Source organism: Scyliorhinus canicula, chromosome 8 (assembly GCF_902713615.1).
Source record: "Scyliorhinus canicula chromosome 8, sScyCan1.1, whole genome shotgun sequence".
Classification (NCBI taxonomy): domain Eukaryota; kingdom Metazoa; phylum Chordata; class Chondrichthyes; order Carcharhiniformes; family Scyliorhinidae; genus Scyliorhinus; species Scyliorhinus canicula.
The window spans coordinates 188,845,351-188,867,555 of NC_052153.1; the positions used below are offsets into that span (position 1 = coordinate 188,845,351).

A 22,205-nucleotide genomic window follows, 5' to 3' on the forward strand; every position below is an offset into this window, starting at 1 on the left:
AATAGACTTTATGGACGGGGGAGAAAAAGGAGAACTCCTTCGCCCTTGGCTGCACGAATCGCGGGTCCACGCCCCCCCCCCCCCATCTGATCCATGAACTCCCACAGGGCCTTGGATGCCACCGGCCTCTTTCCCGACCTGGACTTAGACCGGTCTAGCGCCGGATCCAAGACCGTATTAAAGTCCCCCCCCCCCCCCGTGATCAAGTTACTTGACTCCAAGTCCGGGATCTTAACCAATATGCATCTCGTGAATTCCGCATCATCCCAGTTCGGGGCATACACGTTCACCAACACCACGCGGGCCCCCTGTAGCTTGCCCCTCACCATTATGTACCTGCCCCCCTTGTCCGCCACAATGTTTCCTGCCTCAAACGGCACCCGTTTACTAACCAGAATTGCCACCCCTCTGGTCTTTGAGTCTAGCCCCGAGTGGAACACCTGGCCCACCCATCCCCTCCTTAGCCTCGTTTGGTCAGCGAGTTTTAAGTGCGCCTCCTGTAGCATGGCCATGTCCGCCTTTAATCCCTTTAAGTGCGAGAACACGCGGGCCCTCTTGAGTGGCCCGTTCAGACCATGTGATCAGCCTGGATGGAGGGTTGACCCCCCTGCCGACTAGCCATCTCCCTTTTTCAGCCAGCCACGTGCCCGCGCCCCCCCGCACACTCCAGCCCTCCCGCCGGAGACCCCCCAACCTGACTCTCCATCTATCCACAACAGTTGGTTCCCCTTCAGTCAGCAAAGCAGCACCCCTCCCCCCCCCAGCCCCCCACTCCTAACCCCCCCCCCCATGCCAAGCACCTGCTTAGCACTGATTTCCCCCCCCATTGCGCTTCCGTAAGTCAGCTGACCCATGCTGGCCACTCCCGCCTCTATCTCCAATCTTACTATTGTCTCCTCCTTTGCCCCCCCTCCCCCCCCTCCCCCCCACAGGGTAAGAGGACAAGAACCATCCAGATCCTTCCCGTGCAATGGACCACACAACCCGGGCATTACCTCGCCCCCTGAAACAAGAAACAGGAAAAGGAAAACAAACTTAAATTCTACTAACAAACTTACACCAGGGCAAAACCCGGTCACACATCTCCGCCAGCGCGTTTCACCCACGTGCAGCTGCCCCTTAGTTCAAGTCCAGCTTTTCGTGCTTAATGAATGTCCACGCCTCATCCGGCGTATCAAAATAATGGTGCCTGTCCTGATACGTTACCCAAAGCCTTGCCGGATGTAGGAGCCCAAACTTCACCCCTTTGCTGTGGAGGACCGCCTTAGCCCGGTTGAAACCCGCACACCTCTTAGCCAGTTCAGCTCCCAAGTCCTGGTATATGCGAATCTCGTCATTCTCCCACTGACTGCTCTGCTCCTTCTTTGCCCAACGCAAATCACGCTCCCTGTCTGTAAAGCGGTGGAACCTTATCACCATCGCCCTCGGTGGTTCATTCGCCCTAGGCTTCCTCGCGAGGACTCTATGCGCCCCGTCCAGTTCCAAGGGCCGCGGGAAGGCCCCCGGGCCCATCAGCGTCACCAGCATTGTAGTCACATACGTGCTCGTGTCCGCCCCGTCGGCACCTTCAGGGAGGCCCAGAATCCGCAGTCTCGGTTGCGTCCGCAGAACCGCCTGTCTATTCCCCTTACAATTGAGTCCTCTATCACTATAGCCCTCCTAAAGGGTACAGCTGCTTTCTATCCACCTTGTCAACACCCTCATACTTTTATACACCTCAATCAGGCCCCCTCACAGCCTTCTCTGCTCCAAAAAAAACACAAGTTTATCCAGCCTCTTTTCATAGCTGAAATGCTCCATCCCAGGCAATATCCAGGTGAACCTCCTCTGCACCCTCTCCAGTGCAATCACATCCTTCCTATAGTGCAGTGACCAGAACTGCACACAGTACTCCAGCTGTGGCCTAACCAAATTCCTGTACAGCTCCAACATAACCTCCCTGCTCTTATAACCTATACCACGACTGATAAAGGCAAGTGACCTGTATAACTTCTGAACTACCTTATTAACCTGTCCTGCCACGTTCAGAGATCTGTGGACAAGCACCACAAAACCCCCCTGTTCATCTGACCTTCCTAGTATCCTGCCATCCATTGGGTACTCCTTTGTTGTGTTACTCCTTCCAGTATGCATCATCTCTCACATTTCAGGGTTAAATTCCATCTGCTACTGATCTTCCCATCTGACCAATCCAACTACATCCTCCTGTAACCCAAGATCTTCTTCTTCACTGTCAAGCACCCAACCAATCTTTGTGTCATCTACAAACTTACTTATCATCCCATCCCCCCCCCCCCCCCCCCCCCCCCCCCCCCCCCCCCAACATATTTTCTTTACCTTGTTTCGATATATGACAAACAATAAGGGACCCAGCACTGATCCCTGTGGTACACCACTGGACACCGGCCTCAGTAACATAAACAGCCTCTACCACCACCCTCTGTCTCCTATCACTAAGCCAATTCTGGATCCAACTTGCCAAGTTACCCTGGATCCCACGTGCTTTCAACTTCTTTATCAGTCTCCCATGTGAGACCTTGTCAAAGGCTTTGCTGAAATCCAGATAAACTACATCAACTGGACTCCCTCATCTACACACCTGCTCACCTCCTCAAAAAATTCAAGCAAATTTGTTGGGCCTCTCTGTGACAAAGCCACGCTGACTGTTCCTGATTAAAAATGGTCTCTCTTGAAGTGGAGATTGATTCTGTCCTTCAGAATTTTCTCCAATAGTTTCCCTGTCAGTGATATGAGACTCACTGGCCTGTAGTTCCTGGCTTACCTCTACCACCCTTCTTGAAAAGTGGAACCACATTCACCGTCCTCCAGTCCTCTGGTGCCCCCTGTGGCCAGAGAGGTTTTTTAAAAATTGAGTCAGAGCCCCTGTAATTTCCTCCCTTGCCTCCCACAGCAGCCTCAACTCGTCTGGACCTGCCGATTTGTCCACTTTTAAACCTGCCAAAACCTTCAGTACCTCCTCACTCCCTATGTCAAACTGCTCAAGAAGCTCTAGTTAGTTCCCCTGTCTAAATTCTGCACCCACATCCCCCTTCTCCAAAGTGAAGTTCCGCACACATAAATACGGCCTCAACCGGGACCTGGGATTCATATCGCATTACATTCACCCCCCACCATCTGGCCTGGGCTTGCAAAATCCTACCAACTGTCCTGGTTGAGACAATTCACACCTCTTTAACCTGGGATTACCCCTATCTCTGGATCTGTAAAGGCTTAATTACCTGCAAAGACTTGCATTCAAAGTATCGTCTTGCATCATTGACTTTGTCTATATATATGTTTCTGGAACCCACCTCTTCATTCACCTGAGGAAGGAGCAGTGCTCCGAAAGCTAGTGTTTGAAACAAACCTGTTGGACTTACACCTGGCGTTGTAAGACTTCTTACTGTGCTTGAAAGTGAAGACAGATGTGAGGTATTTGTTTAACACCTTACCAAGGTCATCCAGCTCGATGCACAGATTACCCCCCTGGTCCCTAATGGGTCCTACTCTTTCCCTGGTTATCCTCTCCCCCTTGATATACTTATGGAATATCTTGGAATTTTCTCTATTATTACCCACCGGTACTTTTTTATGTCCCCTCTTTGCTCCCCTAATTGCTTTTTTGAGTTTCCCTCTACACTTTCTGTACCCCATAGGGGCCTCTGTAGATTTTTTCTCTTTGTATCAGTTAAAGTTCTCTCTTTTCCTTCCTATCCAATCCTGAATATTCCTAGACATCCAGGGCTCTCTGGACTTGTTGATCCTGCATGTCATCCTAAAGTATAAAGCTCCGCCTCATTAGCCATCCCCAAGTGCATGACCTCACACCTTTGCAGGTTGAATTCCATTTGCCACTGCTCTGGCCACCTGACCAACCCACTGATAACCGCCTGCAGTCTATGGCTATCCTCCTCATAATTCACCCATGACCAAATTTTGTGTAATCTGCAAACTTATTGATCATATCCACTACATTCAAATCCAAATCATTAATATACACCATAAATAGCCAGTGCCCAGCATCAAGCCCTGCGGAAGCCCACTAGAAACAGACTTCTAGTCACAGAAACATCCCTCTACCACCACCCTCTGCTTCCTGCCTTTCAGCCAATTTTGGCTCCAATGTGTCACTTTGCGTTGGATCCAATAGGCCCTGGCTTTCTTGGCCAGTCTGCCATGAGGAACCTTATCAACAGCCTCCACCATTCAATAAAATAGTGGCTGATCATCCACTTCAATGTCTTTTTCCCACACTATCCCCATATCCCTTTATGTGGTTGGTATGTAGAAATCTGTCAATCACTGCTTTAAACATAATCATTGACTGAGTTTCCACAACCCTCTGGGGTGGCGAATTCCAAAGACTCACAACTGAATAAAACAATTCTCCTCATCTCAGTCGTAAGTAGATTCGCCTTTATTTTCTAATTGTGTCCACTGGTTCTAGCCTCACCAACCAGGGGAAACATCTTCCTGCATCTACCTTTATGTATGTTATATGTTTCAAAGAGATCACGTCTCTTTCTTTGAAACCCCAAAGAATACAGGCTCAGTTTCCTGGTCCTTCTTCTGAGGGCAGTCCTGCTGTCCGGGAACAAGTCCCTCTGAAGGTAAAGGGTCCAAAACTGCACGCAATACTCCGGGCAATACTCCACGCAATACTCCACGCAATACTCCGGGCAATACTCCACGCAATACTCCACGCAATACTCCACGCAATACTCCACGCAATACTCCACGCAATACTCCACGCAATACTCCACGCAATACTCCACGCAATACTCCACGCAATACTCCACGCAATACTCCACGCAATACTCCGCGCAATACTCCGCGCAATACTCCACGCAATACTCCACGCAATACTCCACGCAATACTCCACGCAATACTCCACGCAATACTCCACGCAATACTCCACGCAATACTCCACGCAATACTCCACGCATGGTCTAACGAAGCTTGTATACAATTAAAGCAAGACTTTTCTATTGTCCCAATAGCCTAAATCACAGTTGATCAGACATCCATGTACCTGATTTCTACGGCTATTAGAAGCAGGACAATGTAAGATGGGGGACAGGAGCAAGCTTGGTTTTGATGCATCCTTAGCCCACATCTTTTGGACTAGTATGTGCTCCTGAAGCTAACGGACACTTGCCATGTAGTGTTAGGATTTTCTCTAATCTTTTTTAAAAATAAATTTAGATTATCCAATTATTTTTTCCAATTAAGGGGGCAATTTAGCGCGGCCAATCCACCTGCTCTGCACATTTTTGGGTTGTGAGGGCGAAACCCACGCAGACACGGGGAGAATGTGCAAACTCCACATGGACAGTGACACAGAGCCGGGATCGAACCCGGGACCTCAGCGCCGCGAGGCAGCTGTGCTAACCACTAGGCCACCGTGCTGCCCTTGGGATTTTCTCTTTTCTTACCCACCAGTACTTTTTTATGTCCCCTCTTTGCTCCCCTAATTGCTTTTTTGAGTTTCCCCTGCACTTTCTGTACCCCATTGTTGTTGGTGTCAGTAGAACGGTGCTCTCCAGCCCTCACAAGAGGAAGCATAAACAGGACTGGCAGAAGTGGACATTTCAGCTTCCAAAAATAATTTACAATCAAACCTTATTGGCACAGATTAGTGAACAATAACTTTAATGATCTACCGACCCTCTGCCACCACATTATCAAATGAGATATTAAATCAAGACTCCTGCCTGCCTTCTCAGCAGAAGGCAATGTGTAATAAAGATTACTGTTATTATCCCATGATCATTATTACAAAGAAGAGCAGGAGCATTCCCTCCATGTGCTGGCCTGTATTTATTCCTCAGCCACCGTCTTTACCAAATTCTCAAAGCGTATCCCAGTGTGTGTACAGATAAAAACAACCTGAATTTCTTAAAATGCTTTTAACATAGTAAACCATCCTGAAGAGTTTCAGAGAGCTGGCGGGAAAAGACTTGGGGGAGGTGTGTGAGAGGGAGTAGAAGTGAGGTTAGACTATGTAAAGGAGACTGGCATTGGAAGAGGAAGACAGTCTGTTGGATATCAGGGTGACTTGAAACAACAATCTGTGTGACTGACAAACTTACACTTCATGATCTTCCATTGGGAACCTCCTTTTTTATGCAGGTATCCAGATTGTGTGACGCCTCCCGGCATGGTGAGGAGGTTCTGAGCCCCAATTGCTCGCATTGGGACTGGCCAATTCTCCTCTACTCCAGTGGCCATTGTGCTGAAACAAAATAACAAAAATTGCTGATTAGGTATTAAATTTACACCAGTTCAAACAGGACCATGTAAGCTATTACTGTAAGCTATTACCCAAGTCAAAGAACAAAGAATAAAGAAAAGTCCAGCACAGGAACAGGCCCTTTGGCCCTCCAAGCCTGTGCCGACCATGCTGCCCGTCTAAACTAAAATCTTCTACACTTCCGGGGTCCGTATCCCTCTATTCCCATCCTATTCATGTATTTGTCAAGATGCCCCTTAAACATCACTATCGTCCCTGCTTCCACCACCTCCTCTGGCAGCGAGTTCCAGGCACCCACTACCCTCCGTGTAAAAAAACTTACCTCATACATCTCCGCTAAATCTTGCCCCTCGCACTTTAAACCTATGCCCCAGAATAATTGAACCCTCTACCCTGGGAAAAAGTCTCTGACTATCCACTCTGTCTATGCCCCTAATAATTTTGTAGACCTCTATCAGGTCGCCCCTCAACCTCCTTCGTTCCAGTGAGAACAAACCAAGTTTATTCAACCTCTCCTCATAGCTAATGCCCTCCATATCAGGCAACATCCTGCTAAATCTCTTCTGCACCCTCTCTAAATCCTCCACATCCTTCTGGTAGTGTGGCGACCAGAATTGAACACTATACTCCAAGTGTGGCCTAACTAAGGTTCTATGCAGCTGCAACATGACTTGCCAATTTTTATACTCAATGCCCCGGCCAATGAAGGCAAGCATGCCGTATGGCTTCTTGACTACCTTCTCCACCCTGCGTTGCTCCTTTCAGTGACCTGTGGACCTGTACACCTAGATCTCTCTGACTGTCAATACTCTTGAGGGTTCTACCATTCACTGTATATTCCCTCCCTGTATTAGACCTTCCAAAATGCATTACCTCACATTTATCCGGATTAAACTCCATCTGCCATCTCGCCGCTCAAGTCTCCAAACAATCTAAATCCTGCTGTATCCTCTGACAGTCCTCATCGCTATCTGCAATTCCACCAACCTTTGTGTCGTCCGCAAACTTACTATTCAGACCAATTACATTTTCCTCCAAATCATTTATATATACTAAGAGCAGCAAAGGTCCCAGCACTGATCCCTGCAGAACACCACTAGTCACAGCCCTCCAATCAGTAAAGCACACTTCCATTGCTACTCTCTGCCTTCTATGACCTAGCCGGTTCTGTATCCATCTTGCCAGCTCACCTCTGATCCCGTGTGACTTCACCTTTTGTACCAGTCTGCCATGAGGGACCTCGTCAAAGGCCTTACTGAAGTCCAACATCCACTGCCCTACCTACATCAATCATTTTTGTGACCTCGAAAAACTCTTATCAAGTTAGTGAGACACGACCTCCCCTTCACAAAAGTCACTTAACCAGGCTTGAGTGATTATATGGACTTCTGTTTACCCACATTTTTATTGTCATTGTGAAACCACCAGAATAGTTACATTTAGCCCTTCCTATTCGTTCCAGCTCTCTGAAAGAAGAACTCACTTTGTTCAACTCCCTGCTTTCTCTCTGATGCACATGCGATATTTTTTCTCTTCAGATAATCAGCCATTTCAATTTGAAAGCTATCATTGAATCTGCCTCCATTATACACTCAGGCACTGCATTCCACATCCCAAGCACTCATTGCATGAAACAATGTTCCTCGTGTCGCCTTTGTTTCTATTGCAAATCACTTCAAACTGGTCTCCGTTTGTTCTTGACCTTTCTGCCAAAGGAGGAGTTTCTCCCTATTTACCTCGCCAGTCCCCTCCTGATCTCAAACCTTCTCTTCTCTCGGAACAGACAAAACTTCTCCAATCCATCAACATAACTGAAATTCCATATCCCTGGAACCATTGTTGTGAATCTTTTTCACATCCTTTCTGTTGCCTTCACATTCTTCCTATAGTCTGATGCCCAGAGTCGAAAACAACACTTTAAATGAGGCCAAACCAGTATTATATAAAGGTCTACCATAACTTTCTTGCTTTTATCACAGGAACAAAATCATGGAATTCCCTCTCTAACAGCACTCTGGCTGTACCTACACCAGATGGACTGCAGTGAAACTGGGGCTGGTTTAGCACAGTGGGCTAAACAGCTGGTTTGTAATGCAGAACAAGGCCAGCACGGTAGCATTGTGGATAGCACAATTGCTACACAGCTCCAGGGTCCCAGGTTCGATTCCGGCTTGGGTCACTGTCTGTGCGGAGTCTGCACATCCTCCCCGTGTGTGCGTGGGTTTCCTCCGGGTGCTCCGGTTTCCTCCCACAGTCCAAAGATGTGTAGGTTAGGTGGATTGGCCATGATAAATTGCCCTTAGTGTCCAAAATTGCCCTTAGTGTTGGGTGGGGTTACTGGGTTATGTGGATAGGGTGGAGGTGTTGACCTCGGTTAGGGTGCTCTTTCCAAGAGCCGGTGCAGACTCGATGGGCCGAATGGCCTCCTTCTGCACTGTAAATTCTATGAATTCTATGAAGGCCAGCAGCGCGGGTTCAATTCACGTACCAGCCTCCCCGAACAGGCGCCAGAAAATGGCGACTAGGGACTTCTCACAGTAACATCATTGAAGCCTACTTGTGACAATAAGCGATTATTATTATTCAAGAGGGCAGCTCACCACCACCTTCTCAGGGACAATTAGGATTGGTAACAAATACTGGCCCAGCCAGCAACACCCACATCCCATGAAAGAATAAAAGAAAGTACCCAATCCTTATACTCAGAAAGTCTCGTTAACCGCTTTCTCAACATGCCCTATGACATTCAATGATTTCTGTACACATATCCCCAGGTCCCTTTGCTCCTACATTCCCTTCAAAACTGTATCACATTGCCTCGCCTCATTCATCTACCAAAACGTACAACTTCATATTTCTCTGCATTAAATTTCAGCTGCCACATGTCTGTTGATTCCACCATCTGACATCCTCTTGAAATCTAACATTATCTGCCTCAGTTCATAATACTTCCAAGCTTTGCGTCGTACACAAATTTTGTAGTTGTTCCCTGCACAACCAAGTCAAGGACATTAACATAGATCAGTTGCTTCATCAATGACCTCCTTTCCATCATAAGGTCAGAAGTAGGGATGTGTGTGAATGACTGCACAATGTTCAGCATCATTCGCGTCTCCTCAGATAATGAAGCAGCAGTCCATGTCCAAATGCAGCATGACCTGGACACTATCCTGACAAGTAAAAAGTTACATTCGAGCCTACAAGTGGCAGGCAATGACCATCTCCAATAAGAGAGGATCTAACCACCGCCCCTTGACATTCAATGCCATCGCTGAATCCCCCACAATCAACATCTACCATCTACAAGATGCACTGCAGTAACTCACCAAGGTTCCTTAGACAGAACCTTCCAAACCCACGACCACTACCATCTCGAAGGACAAGAGCAGGCAGATACCTGGGAGCCCCACCACCTGGAGGTTTCCCCTCCAAGTCACTCACCACCCTGACTTGGAAATATATCGCTGTCCCTTCACTGTCACTGGGGCAACAGCCTGGAACGCCCTCCCTAACAGCACAGTGGGTGTACCTACACCTGAAGGACTGCAGCCGTTCAAGAAAGCAACTCATCATCACCTTCTGAAGGGCAACTAGGAATGGGCAATAAATGCTGGCCTAACCAGTGACACCCACATCCCATAAATTATTTTAAAAATAGCAATCATCTTAATGCTGATTCCTGGGGAATTTTATTTCACTAAATTTAAATTCCTCAGCCGTTATGGTGAGATTTAAATTCCTGTATTCAGCCTAGGTCTCTGATTAACATAACCATCTTACCTTACTCCATTTCACAAAAAGCTTTTGCTTGACTAGACCAAGAAATGGTCAATTTTGATGGGATGGAGACAAGGCCAATCAACTGGATATTCTTTTTATAGAATCATACAGCACAGAAGGAACCATTCGACCCATTCTGCAAACTCTCTTGACACAGTTATCAGATTTACTCCCAGGCTCCTTCCCCAGATCCCTGCACAATTTTCCGTTAAGTAGTTTCAACTCCTTTTGAAAGGAATCATTGAATCGGCTTCCATTGTCCTTTCAGCCTACACATTCTAGATCAAAACAACCTGCTGCGTAAAAACATATCTCATCTCTCCCGCTATTGACCTTAATCCAGGCCCTCTGATTAGTCAGCACTTTGCCATTAAAAGCAGTTTCTCTCCACGTTCACATTATCGCAACCTTTCAGAATTTTGAAAACCTTGGTCGGGATTCTCCATCCCGGCAGCGGGACCTCCATCCCGGCAGCGGGACCTCCATCCCGGCAGCGGGATTCTCCATCCCGGCAGCGGGATTCCCCATCCCGGCAGCGGGATTCTCCATCCCGGCAGCGGGATTCTCCATCCCGGCAGCGGGTCCTCCATCCCGGCAGCGGGACCTCCATCCCGGCAGCGGCTGCTCCATCCCGGCAGCGGGATTCTCCATCCCGGCAGCGGGTCCTCCATCCCGGCAGCGGGATTCTCCATCCCGGCAGCGGGATTCTCCATCCCGGCAGCGGGTCCCCCATCCCGGCAGCGGGTCCCCCATCCCGGCAGCGGGACCTCCATCCCGACAGCGGGATTCTCCATCCCGACAGTGGGATTCTCCATCCCGACAGTGGGATTCTCCATCCCGGCAGCAGGATCTCCATCCCGGCAGCGGAATTCTCCATCCCGGCAGCGGGTCCCCCATCCCGGCAGCGGGATTCTCCATCCCGGCAGCGAGTCCCCCATCCCGGCAGCGGGTCCTCCATCCCGGCTGTAGGACTCCCATCCCGGCAGCGGGACCTCCATCCCGGCAGCGGGTCCTCCATCCCGGCAGCGGGATTCTCCATCCCGGCAGCGGGATTCTCCATCCCGGCAGCGGGATTCTCCATCCCGGCAGCGGGTCCCCCATCCCGGCAGCGGATTCTCCATCCCGGCAGCGGGATTCTCCATCCCGGCAGCGGGATTCTCCATCCCGGCAGCGGGATTCTCCATCCCGGCAGCGGGATTCTCCATCCCGGCAGCGGGTCCCCCATCCCGGCAGCGGGTCCCCCATCCCGGCAGCGGGACCTCCATCCCGGCAGCGGGACCTCCATCCCGGCAGCGGGATTCTCCATCCCGGCAGCGGGTCCCCCATCCCGGCGGCGGGATTCTCCATCCCGGCAGCGGGGTCCTCTATCCCGGCAGCGGTATTCTCCATCCCGGCAGCGGGATTCTCCATCCCGGCAGCGGGATTCTCCATCCCGGCAGCGGGATTCTCCATCCCGGCAGCGGGACCTCCATCCCGGCAGCGGGTCCCCCATCCCGGCAGCGGGATTCCCCCATCCCGGCAGCGGGTCCCCCATCCCGGCAGCGGGATTCTCCATCCCGGCAGCGGGACCTCCAGCCCGGCAGCGGGATTCTCCATCCCGGCAGCGGGATTCTCCATCCCGGCAGTGGGACCTCCATCCCGGCAGCGGAATTCTCCATCCCGGCAGCGGGTCCCCCATCCCGGCAGCGGGATTCTCCATCCCGGCAGCGAGTCCCCCATCCCGGCAGCGGGTCCCCCATCCCGGCAGCGGGTCCCCCATCCCGGCAGCGGGACCTCCATCCCGGCAGCGGGTCCTCCATCCCGGCAGCGGGTTTCTCCATCCCGGCAGCGGGTCCCCCATCCCGGCAGCGGGATTCTCCAACCCGGCAGCGGGACCTCCATCCCGGCAGCGGGTCCCCCATCCCGGCAGCGGGATTCTCCATCCCGGCAGCGGGTCCTCTATCCCGGCAGCGGGATTCTCCATCCCGGCAGCGGGATTCTCCATCCCGGCAGCGGGATTCTCCATCCCGGCAGCGGGATTCTCCATCCCGGCAGCGGGACCTCCATCCCGGCAGCGGGTCCCCCATCCCGGCAGCGGGATTCTCCATCCCGGCAGCGGGTCCCCCATCCCGGCAGCGGGATTCTCCATCCCGGCAGCGGGACCTCCAGCCCGGCAGCGGGATTCTCCATCCCGGCAGCGGGATTCTCCATCCCGGCAGCGGGATTCTCCATCCCGGCAGCGGGACCTCCATCCCGGCAGCGGGACCCCCATCCCGGCAGCGGGATTCTCCATCCCGGCAGCGGGTCCCCCATCCCGGCAGCGGGATTCTCCATCCCGGCAGCGGGACCTCCATCCCGGCAGCAGGACCTCCATCCCGGCAGCGGGACCTCCATCCCGGCAGCGGGACCTCCATCCCGGCAGCGGGATTCTCCATCCCGACAGCGGGTCCTCCATCCCGGCAGACCCGGTTACTATCCCGGCTGTCCCGGCCGCGGGATTCTCCATCCCGGCAGCTGGCCAATGGGATTTCACATTGTGGGCACCCCTATGCTGCTGGGAAATCCCCCGGGCGGGAATGCGCTGCCGGTGAAGCGGGGATTCCCGCTGACGGAGAATCCTGCCCCTTAACCTTGTCGGCTCAAAGTGAACAACCTCAGCTTCTCCGTTCTCTCCAAATAGCGAACGTCTCTTATCTCTGGTACCATTCCCGTTAATCTCCATTGCACTTTGTGATGTGTTATCTGTGTTGGTCTAACATCGACTGCAATTGTTTTATTGAACCTGTTGATTGCTGGACATAATCTGCTGTGGGTTGACACTCTATTAACTGATAACCTCCTCCTGGCTTGACCATACCAGCTCTCTATCACATGGTGATGATGTTCATTGGCCTGTGCACTGCGACTATCTCCCTAGCCATGTCCTGTGTGAGAGAGAGAAAGCCTTAATGCCCTGTGGGCTTTATAGTGCTGGTGTCCTGTCTGGTGATTGGTCGCTCTGTGTCGTGTGTGTTCATTGGTTATCCTGTGTGTCAATCACTGCCTGTCTGCATCTCATGATATACATGAGTGGATATTACACTTTGATCACAGGTTTAAAGTCCTTTCTAAAATGATGCAACTGGATTAATACTCTGGCTGGTGATTTGTAAGCCAATGTTTATATAGATCCCAGTCCAGAGATTTAAGTACAAAATCCAGGCCGTCACTCTGGTGCAGTACACTGTCAGAGGAGGAGGAGGAGGAGGAGGCATTTTCTGTCCTCTTACATAGAATTCCTACTATGCAGAAGGAGGCCATTTGGCCCATCAAGTCTGCACCGACCCTCTGAAAGAGTCCTCTACCCTGGCCCAATACGCACAGGGGCAGCACAGTAGCACAGTGGGTAGCACAGTTGCTTCACAGTTCCAGGGTCCCAGGTTCGATTCCTGGCTTGGGTCACTGTCTGTGCGGAGTCTGCGCGTTCTCCCCGTGTCTGCGTGGGTTTCCTCCGGGTGCTCCGGTTTCCTCCCACAAGTCCCGAAAAACGTGCTGATAGGTTAATTGGACATTCTGAATTCTCCCTCTGTGTACTTGAACAGGCGCCGGAGTGTGGCAACTCGGGGCTTTTCACTGTAACTTCATTGCAGTGTTAATGTTGGCCTAGAATCATAGATTCTACAGTGCAGAAGGAGGCCATTCAGCCCATCGAGTCTGCACTGGCTCTTTGAAAGAGCACCCTAGCCAAAAACACCTCCACCCTATCCCCATAACCCAGTGACCCGACCCAACACTAAGGGCAGTTTTGGACACTAAGGGCAATTTATTATGGCCAATCCACCTAACCTGCACATCTTTGGACTGTGGGAGGAAACCGGAGCACCCGGAGGAAACCCACGCACACGGGGAGAACGTGCAGACTCCGCACAGATAGTGAACCAAGCCAGGAATCGAACCTGGGACCCTGGAGCTGTGAAGTAATTGTGCTAACCACCATGCTGCCGTGCTGCCCACTTGTGACAATAAAGATTATTATTATTATATTAATAAGAATTTTGACATTTGAAACTTTCAGACTTTGACGTTTTATCAAACAGACTGATGCAGGGATTCTCACCTGAGACACTACTGGTTCTTCTCTGTTCAGAATCTAACTGGCCTGCTGCCTATTTGACATTTATCATCGCTGTGATCTATGCTGTGACAAATGGTGCTCGAGACAGTTCTCGACAAAATGCACCCCACTCCAATGTTAACATTGTTCCAGGTGTTGATGCTGTAAGAAAATGTTTCAAGGTCTGCTGGTGACAGTCGGCGTTAGGGGCCTTTTCCCAGATTCTGCTCCCCATGCTCGTAGTAGAAGAACTGGGAAATCCCGGCCTGGCAACGCGACTCTAACATTCTTATTTTGGTTTGTAAATCCCTTGGGCTCACCCACTTTATCGGTGTATCTTCCTCCAGACCTACAACTCTCTGAGATCTCCGAGCCTGTCCAACTGGCGTCTTGTGCATTTCTGCTTTAAACACATCATGCCTACAGCTGCCTGGGCCAGGAGTTCTGGAATCCCCATCCTAAACACATTTGGTCTGCACTTTTACCTGCAGACGATGGAAACTGTGGGATATGCCTCTGGAGTATATCATAGTTGGATGGTGTGCGACATCCAACCAGCAGGGGAATCATAGAATCATAGAATTTACAGTGCAGAAGGAGGCCATTCGGCCCACTGGGTCTGCACCAGGCCCTTGGAAAGAGCACCCTACCTAAGTCCACACGTCCACCCTATCCCCACAACTCCAACCTATCCCGTAACCCCACCTAACCTTTTTTGGATACTAAGGGAAATTTGCATGGCCAATCCACCTAACCCGCACATCTTTGAACTGAGAGGGGAAACCGGAGCACCCGGAGGAAACCCACGCACACACGGGGAGGATGTGCAGACTCCGCACAGACGGACAGTGATCCAAGCCAGGAATTGGACCTGGGACCCTGGAGCTGTGAAGCATCTGTGCTAGCCACTGTGCTACCGTGTTGCTCATGGTGGCGGTACAGACACACCATGCAGTCTCTGGACCAAGGTCATGTGACCTGTGACTCGGAATAAAGGGGAGACATATCGGCCATCTTCATAAGAAGATTGAGAGGGTAATAAGACATACATGTGAATGGTCAGTGCCAGGTGTAAGTTCCAGAGGCGTAGTTAGCAGACTCCATTATAACATTGATGCACTATCAATTACTACAAGATGAGAGTAGAGAATAATTGCGGCTTTATTAAGAAGAGACGTGTGGCCTCCTGCAGCTTCCTACCAGAATGGCTGCAGCTTGGTGAGCACACATATTTATACTCCGCCTACCGGGCGGAACCAGCAGGCAGGGATTTAACCATGTCCCTCTGGTATAGGAGCCTTACCGTACTACATCTAATATACAGTTACTACATCTAATATACAGTTACTACATCTAATATACAGTTAGTGGTGACTACCACATTCACCCCCTGTTAAAAAAAAAGAGTCCAGCGGGGGTGGTGGAAACATTTACAGTTCAGGCAAAAGCACAAGTTCAGGCTGATGCGACCATCAATTCGCCCGAAACAGAGTAGATATAAACTGTGGCTTTAATTGACTAGAACAGTGCCTGCCTGTGACTGCTCTGCTAGAGAGAGCCGCCTAAGAGATGCTGCTCTTTATACCTCCCCTCAAGGGGTGGAGCCCACAAGCGCACCAACATGATACATTCCAGGTAATATCGTACAATGGTCCACAGGTGGAGCATACACGGGCAACAGCGTGATACAGTGACATACATGGTAAATGGATAATGCAATACGTTCACCACATTCACCCCCTGTTAAAAAATTGAAGTCCGGCGGGGGCGGAAGGTTCACAGTTTCAGCCTGTCCGCCGCCTTGATCGTGCGCTGCGATCGCCGAAGCTCTGGTATCACAGCTGGCCAAGGTGTCAAACTCATCTGTGCTGGCATCGGTAGCAAAGCCGCCGGTGCGGGCATAGACATGGACTCCGGGAGCGTGTCTTCTGGAGCTTCGTTCCTGTGGGTCTGTGAAGGGGAAGGGAGGGCGGGAGAAGGTACGGGTGCCATGTCGGGGCGGGGGTGCTGTCAGCATAGGTTGGGTGGGGTAAGATGGGGTGGCGGTGGTAGTGGAACCTGTGGGTGCCAGGTCCCGGAGGGAAACCGTATCCTGTCAGCCATCGGGGTGTTCTATGTATGCGTACTGGGGGTTGGTGTGAAGGAGCTGGACCCTCTCGACCAGGGGGTCGGACTTATGGCTCCTGATGTGTTTGCGGAGTAGGACGGGCCACGGTCTCTTCATCCTAGATGGAAGCGAGACCCCGGAGGTGGATTTCTTGTGGAAAACAAACAGGTGGTCATGAGGGGTCTCGTTTGTGACTGTGCAAAGGAGGGACCCAATAGAGTGGAGTGTGTCGAGGAGGACCACCTACCAGTGGGAAACTAGGAGATTTCTAGACCGTAGGGCCAGGAGGACGGTCTTCCAGACCGTCGCGTTCTCCCTCTCCACCTGCCAGTTTCCCCGGGGGTTATAACTGGTAGTCCTGCTCGAGGCGATGCCCTTACTGAGCAGGTACTGACGCAGTTCATCGCTCATGAACGACGAGTCCCGGTCACTGTGGACGTACGTGGGGAAACCGAACAGGGTGAAGACACTATGTAGGGCTTTAATGATGGTGGCCGCAGTCATGTTGGGGCAGGGGATTGCAAAGGGGAAGCGGGAGAACTCGTCAACGACATTGAGGAAATATGTGTTGCAGTTGGTAGAGGGGAAGGGCCCTTTGAAGTCGATACTGAGGCGCTCAAAGGGCCGGGATGCCTCTACCATGTGGGCCTTATCCAGTCGATAGAAGTGCGGCTTACACTCCGCGCAGATTGGGCAGTCCCTGGTCATGGCTCTGACCTCCTCGGTGGAGTAGGACAGGTTGCAGGCCTTGATGTAATGGAGAAGCTGGGTGACCCCCGGGTGGCAGAGGTCATCGTGGATGGCCCAGAGTCGATCATCTTGCGCGCTGGTGCACGTGTCGCGGGACAGGGCATCTGGGGGCTCGTTGAGCTTCCCAGGACGATATACTATATCGTAATTATAGGTGGAGAGTTCGATCCTCCACCTTAAGATCTTATCGTTCTTGATTTTGCCCCGCTGCGTATTATCAAACATGAAGGCTACCGAACGTTGGTCAGTTACGAGGGTAAACCTCCTACCAGCGAGGTAGTGCCTCCAGTGCCGTACGGCTTCCACGTTGGCTTGGGCTTCTTTTTCAACCGAGGAGTGTCGAATTTCGGAGGTGTGAGGGTACGTGAAAAAAATGCTACTGGCCTGCCCGTCTGGTTAAGGGTAGCGGCGAGGATGACCTCTGGCGCATCGCTCTCCGCCTGGAAGGGGACAGACTTGGCCACTGCGCGCATCGCAGTGGGAAGATGGTGGCCTTGATTAGTGGGCGAGCTTTGTCCACGTAGTTGCGGACCCACTGGGCGTAATAGGAAAAGAATCCGAGGCACCTTTTCAGGGCCTTGGGGAAGTGGGGGAGGGGGAGTTGCAGGAGGGGGCGCAGACGGTCAAGGTCGGGCCCTAGAGCTCCGTTTTCCATGACGCAGCCGAGGATGGCTAGTCTGGTTGTGCGGAAAACGCATTTCTCCTTGCTGTAAGTGAGGTTAAGGGTTTGGGCGGTTTGGAGAAATCGGTGGAGGTTGGCATCGTGGTCCTGCTGATCATGGCCGCAGACGGTGACATTGTCCAAGTACAGAAATGTGGCCAGCAGCCCGTACTGATCCACCATTCGGTCCATCGTTCTTTGGAAGACCGAGACCCCGTTTGTGACGCCGAAAAGGACCCGGAAGAAGTGGAAGAGGCGGCCGGCTGCCTCAAAGGCCGTGTAGTGGCGGTCCTCCGGGCGGATTGGGAGCTGGTGGTACGCAGACTTCAGACCCACCGTGGAGAATACCCGGTAGTGGGCGATCTGGTTAACCATGTCTGCGATCCGGGGAAGGGGGTACGAATCGAGGTGCGTGTACCGGTTTATGGTCTGGCTGTAATCTACAACCATCCAGTTCTTTTCCCCGGTCCTGACGGCCACCACCTGAGCTCTCCAGGGGCTATTGCTGGCCTCGATGATCCCCTCCTGCAAGAGTCACTGGACCTCGGACCGGATGAAAGTCCTGTCCTGGATGCTGTACCTCCTGCTCCTGGTGGCGACTGGCTTCCAGTCGGCGGTGAGATTTGCGAAGAGCGGAGGAGGGTCGACCTTTAGGGTCGCGAGGCTACATACGGTGAGTGGGGGTAGGGGCCCGCCGAATTTCAGAGTTTGGCTCCTGAGGTTATACTGAAAGTCCAGTCCCAACAGGAGAGGAGCGCAGAGGTCGGGGAGTACATATAAACGTAAAATCGGCGTACTCGGCGCCCTGTATTGCTAGGGTAGCGGGAGTGCTCCCTCGGACCTGCACCGAGTGCGGCCCGGAGCGAGGGAGATGGGTTGATGTGCCGGGAAGATTGGGAACGAGCAGCGCCTTACCATGTCTGGATGAATCAAGCTCTCCGTGCTCCCGGAGTCGTACAGGCAAGGCGTTTCGGGTCCATTTACCCGGACGGTCATCATGGAGCTCCGGAGGTGTTTGGGTCGCGACTGGTCCTGGGTGACTGCACTGAGTTGCGGGTAGCCGGCGTGGTCGGAGGTGCTGGGGTGGTCCCAAGATGGCTGCTCCCGTCGGTCGCACGTGTCGTGCGGCGTTGCAGATGGCGGCAAAGATGGCGGCCCCCGTCGGTCGCATGTGTCGGGCAGAGAGGAAGATGGCGTCCAAGATGGCGGCTCCCATGAGTCGCACGTGGTGGGCCGCGTGGGTGAGGATGGCCAAGATGGCGGACCCCATGAGTCGCACATGTTGTGCGGGCTTGAAGATGGCTAACCCCACGGACAACACGAGCCAGATGATGCGTCCGGGGGGGGGGGGGGGGGGGGGGGGGGGGGGGGGGGGGGGGGGGGGGGGGAGCCGGCAGGCACGCTGCCACACTGCGGCGTCTGCGGGCCTGTGAGTCTGAGAGTCGGGCCTGTGATTTAGAGAATTTGGACCTGGCCGGGCAAACTTTAGCGAAATGTCCCTTCTTACCGCAGTTGCTGCAGTTCGCGTTCCGAGCCAGGCAGTGCTGCCTGGGGTGCTGATGCTGGCCTCAGAAATAGCAGGGTAGCCCCCCGTGTTGGGCAGGCAGCCGCGCGGCACAGGCCTGGGGTACTCTCTGGTCTGGGGTCCCCGAGGGGGTCGCGTGATCAGACAGGAACGCGTTGAGGCTTTGGAACGCTAGTTCTAGGGAGGAGGCTAGCTTTACCGTCTCTTCCAGGTCCAGGGCACCCTTCTCGAGTAGGCGCTGTCTCACAGTAGTTGGACCTGACTCCAGTCACGTAGGCATCACGGATGGCAAGGTCCATATGTTGAGTGGCCGTAACGGCCTGGTAGTTGCAACTTCGCGCAAGGACTTTGAGGTCGCGTAGGTACTCCTCCAGCGATTCCCCGGGGCGTTGGCGGCGAGTAGTGAGGAGATGCCGCGTATACACCTCGTTCACTGGCCTTACGTATAGGCGCTTCAGCATCGCGAGGGCGTCTGCGTATGTGGTCCCTTCCTCGAGTTGTCCAGAGATTCTATGGCTCACCCGGGCGTGGAGGAGACTCAGCTTCTGATCGTCGGGGATGGAAGGCGAGGAGGAGGCGGCGAGGTCAGCCTCGAAACAGCGGAGCCAGTGTGAAAAAATCCCTTTCGCCTCTGTGGCTTGTGGGTCAAGTTCCAGTCGGTCAGGTTTGAGGGCCGATTCCATTGTGGTGTTGCAATCGATTAAATTGATGCGATCACCAATTCACGCGAAACAAAGAGTGGATGTAAACTGTGGCTTTAATCGACGAGAACAGAGACTGCCTGCGACTGCTCTGCTACTGAGAGCCGCCTACAGGGCTGCTGCTCTTTATACCTCCCCTCAAGGGGGCGGAGCCAGGGGGGTAGCCCACAAGGGCATCAACATGATACATTCCAGGAAATATCGTACAATGGTCCATAAGTGGAGCCCATATGGGCAACAGCGTGATACAGTGACATACATGATGAATGGTTACTGCAATACGTTCACCACACAGGCAAAATCTACAGGTTCAGTCGGTCGGGTGCCTTGATCCTCCGCTGTGATCGCCTCGGTCCCGGTGGTGATGCGGGCACCGACTTGGTCGCCTATGTCTCCGGGAGCGTGTTGTCCTCGCCTTCATCCCCGAGTGGAGCCAGTGGGAGGACGGATCGTCCTGGGGCGGGGGCTGCAGTGAGGTGCACTGGGGGGAGGGTGAGTGGCGCCGGAGCAATCGGAGGGGGGTGTGTCGGGTGGTGGGCCGTGGGTGGGGATCCAGCTGGTGCCAGGTCCCCGAGGGAGACTGTGTCCTGGCGCCCATCGGGGTGCGCCATGTAGGCGTACTGCGGGTTCGCGTGCAGTAGTTGTACTCTTTCGACCAACGGGTCCACCATGTGGGTCTGCACGTGTTTGTGCAGGAGGACGGGTCCAGGAGCTGCCAGCTATGTTGGGAGCAAAACCCCGGAGGTAGACTTCCTGGGGAAGGCAAGGAGACGTTCGTGAGGGGTTTCGTTAGTTGCGGTGCAGAGGAGCAATCGGATGGAGTGAAGCGCGTCGCAGAGGACTTCCTGCCAGCGGGAGACCGGGAGATTTTTAGACCGTAGGGCCAACAGAACGGCCTTCCAGACCGTCCCATTCTCCCGCTCCACCTGCCCGTTACCCCGGGGGTTTGTAGCTGGTTGTCCTGTTCGAGGCAATGCTCTCGCTGAGCAGGAACTGACGCAGCTCATCGCTCATAAAGGAGGATCCCCGGTCGCTGTGGACGTAAGTGGGGAAACCAAACAGGGCGAAGATGCTGTTGAGGGCTTTAATGACCATGGCAGAAGTCATAGATGATTAAGAAGGCAAATGGAATTTTGTCCTTCATTGCTAGAGGGATGGAGTTTAAGACTAAGGAGGTTATGCTGCAATTGTATAAGGTGTTAGTGAGGCCACACCTGGAGTATTGTGTTCAGTTTTGGTCTCCTTACTTGAGAAAGGACGTACTGGCACTGGAGGGTGTGCAGAGGAGATTCACTAGATTAATCCCAGAGCTGAAGGGGTTGGATTATGAGGAGAGGTTGAGTAGACTGGGACTGTACTCGTTGGAATTTAGAAGGATGAGGGGGGATCTTATAGAAACATATCAAATTATGAAGGGAATAGATAGGATAGATGCGGGCAGGTTGTTTCCACTGGCGGGTGAAAGCAGAACTAGGGGACATAGCCTCAAAATAAGGGGAAGTAGATTTAGGACTGAGTTTAGGAGGAACTTCTTCACCCAAAGGGTTGTGAATCTATGGAGTTCCTTGCCCAGTGAAGCATAGAACATAGAACAGTACAGCACAGAACAGGCCCTTCGGCCCTCAATGTTGTGCCGAGCCATGATCACCCTACTCAAACCCACGTATCCACCCTGTACCTGTAACCCAACAACCCCCCCCTTAACCTTACTTTTATTAGGTCACTACGGGCAATTTAGCATGGCCAATCCACCTAACCCGCACATCTTTGGACTGTGGGAGGAAACCGGAGCACCCGGAGGAAACCCACGCACACAGGGGGAGGACGTGCAGACTCCGCACAGACAGTGACCCAGCCGGGAATCGAACCTGGGACCCTGGAGCTGTGAAGCATTTATGCTAACCACCATGCTACCCTGCTGCCCCTTCAAGCAGTTGAGGCTCCTTCATTAAATGTTTTTAAGGTAAAGATAGATAGTTTTTTGAAGAATAAAGGGATTAAGGGTTATGGTGTTCGGGCCGGAAAGCGGAGCTGAGTCCACAAAAGATCAACCATGATCTCATTGAATGGCGGAGCAGGCTCGAGGGGCCAGATGGCCTACTCCTGCTCCTAGTTCTTGTGTTCTTATATCAGGGCGTGGGTTGGCGAAGGGAAATTGGGAGTATTTATCGACCACGTTCAGGAAGTACGTGTTTCGGTCGGTTGAGGGGAGGGGCCCTTTGAAGTCCATGCTGAGGCTGGAGGCCTTCATCAGGTGCACTCGGTCAGGCCGGTAGAAGTGCGGTTTGCACTCCGCGCAGACCTGGCAGTCTCTGGTGACAGCCCTGACCTCCGCAATGGAGTAGGGCAGACTGC

The 22,205-nt window shown here is 52.7% G+C and overlaps 1 protein-coding gene across 4 annotated transcripts in view; it reads right to left on the bottom strand.

Moving 5' to 3' along the window:
• Window positions 1–22,205, bottom strand: part of sh3bp2 (SH3-domain binding protein 2) — a 172,547-nt gene that overhangs the window by 77,542 nt on the left and 72,800 nt on the right. For all 4 annotated transcript variants that reach the window (XM_038805881.1, XM_038805878.1, XM_038805879.1 and 1 more), the window contains one exon: window positions 6,094–6,236. In XM_038805881.1, coding sequence (XP_038661809.1) covers window positions 6,094–6,110 — 17 coding nt within the window. In that variant the 5' untranslated portion in view covers window positions 6,111–6,236. The remainder of the gene's footprint in view (window positions 1–6,093; window positions 6,237–22,205) is intronic.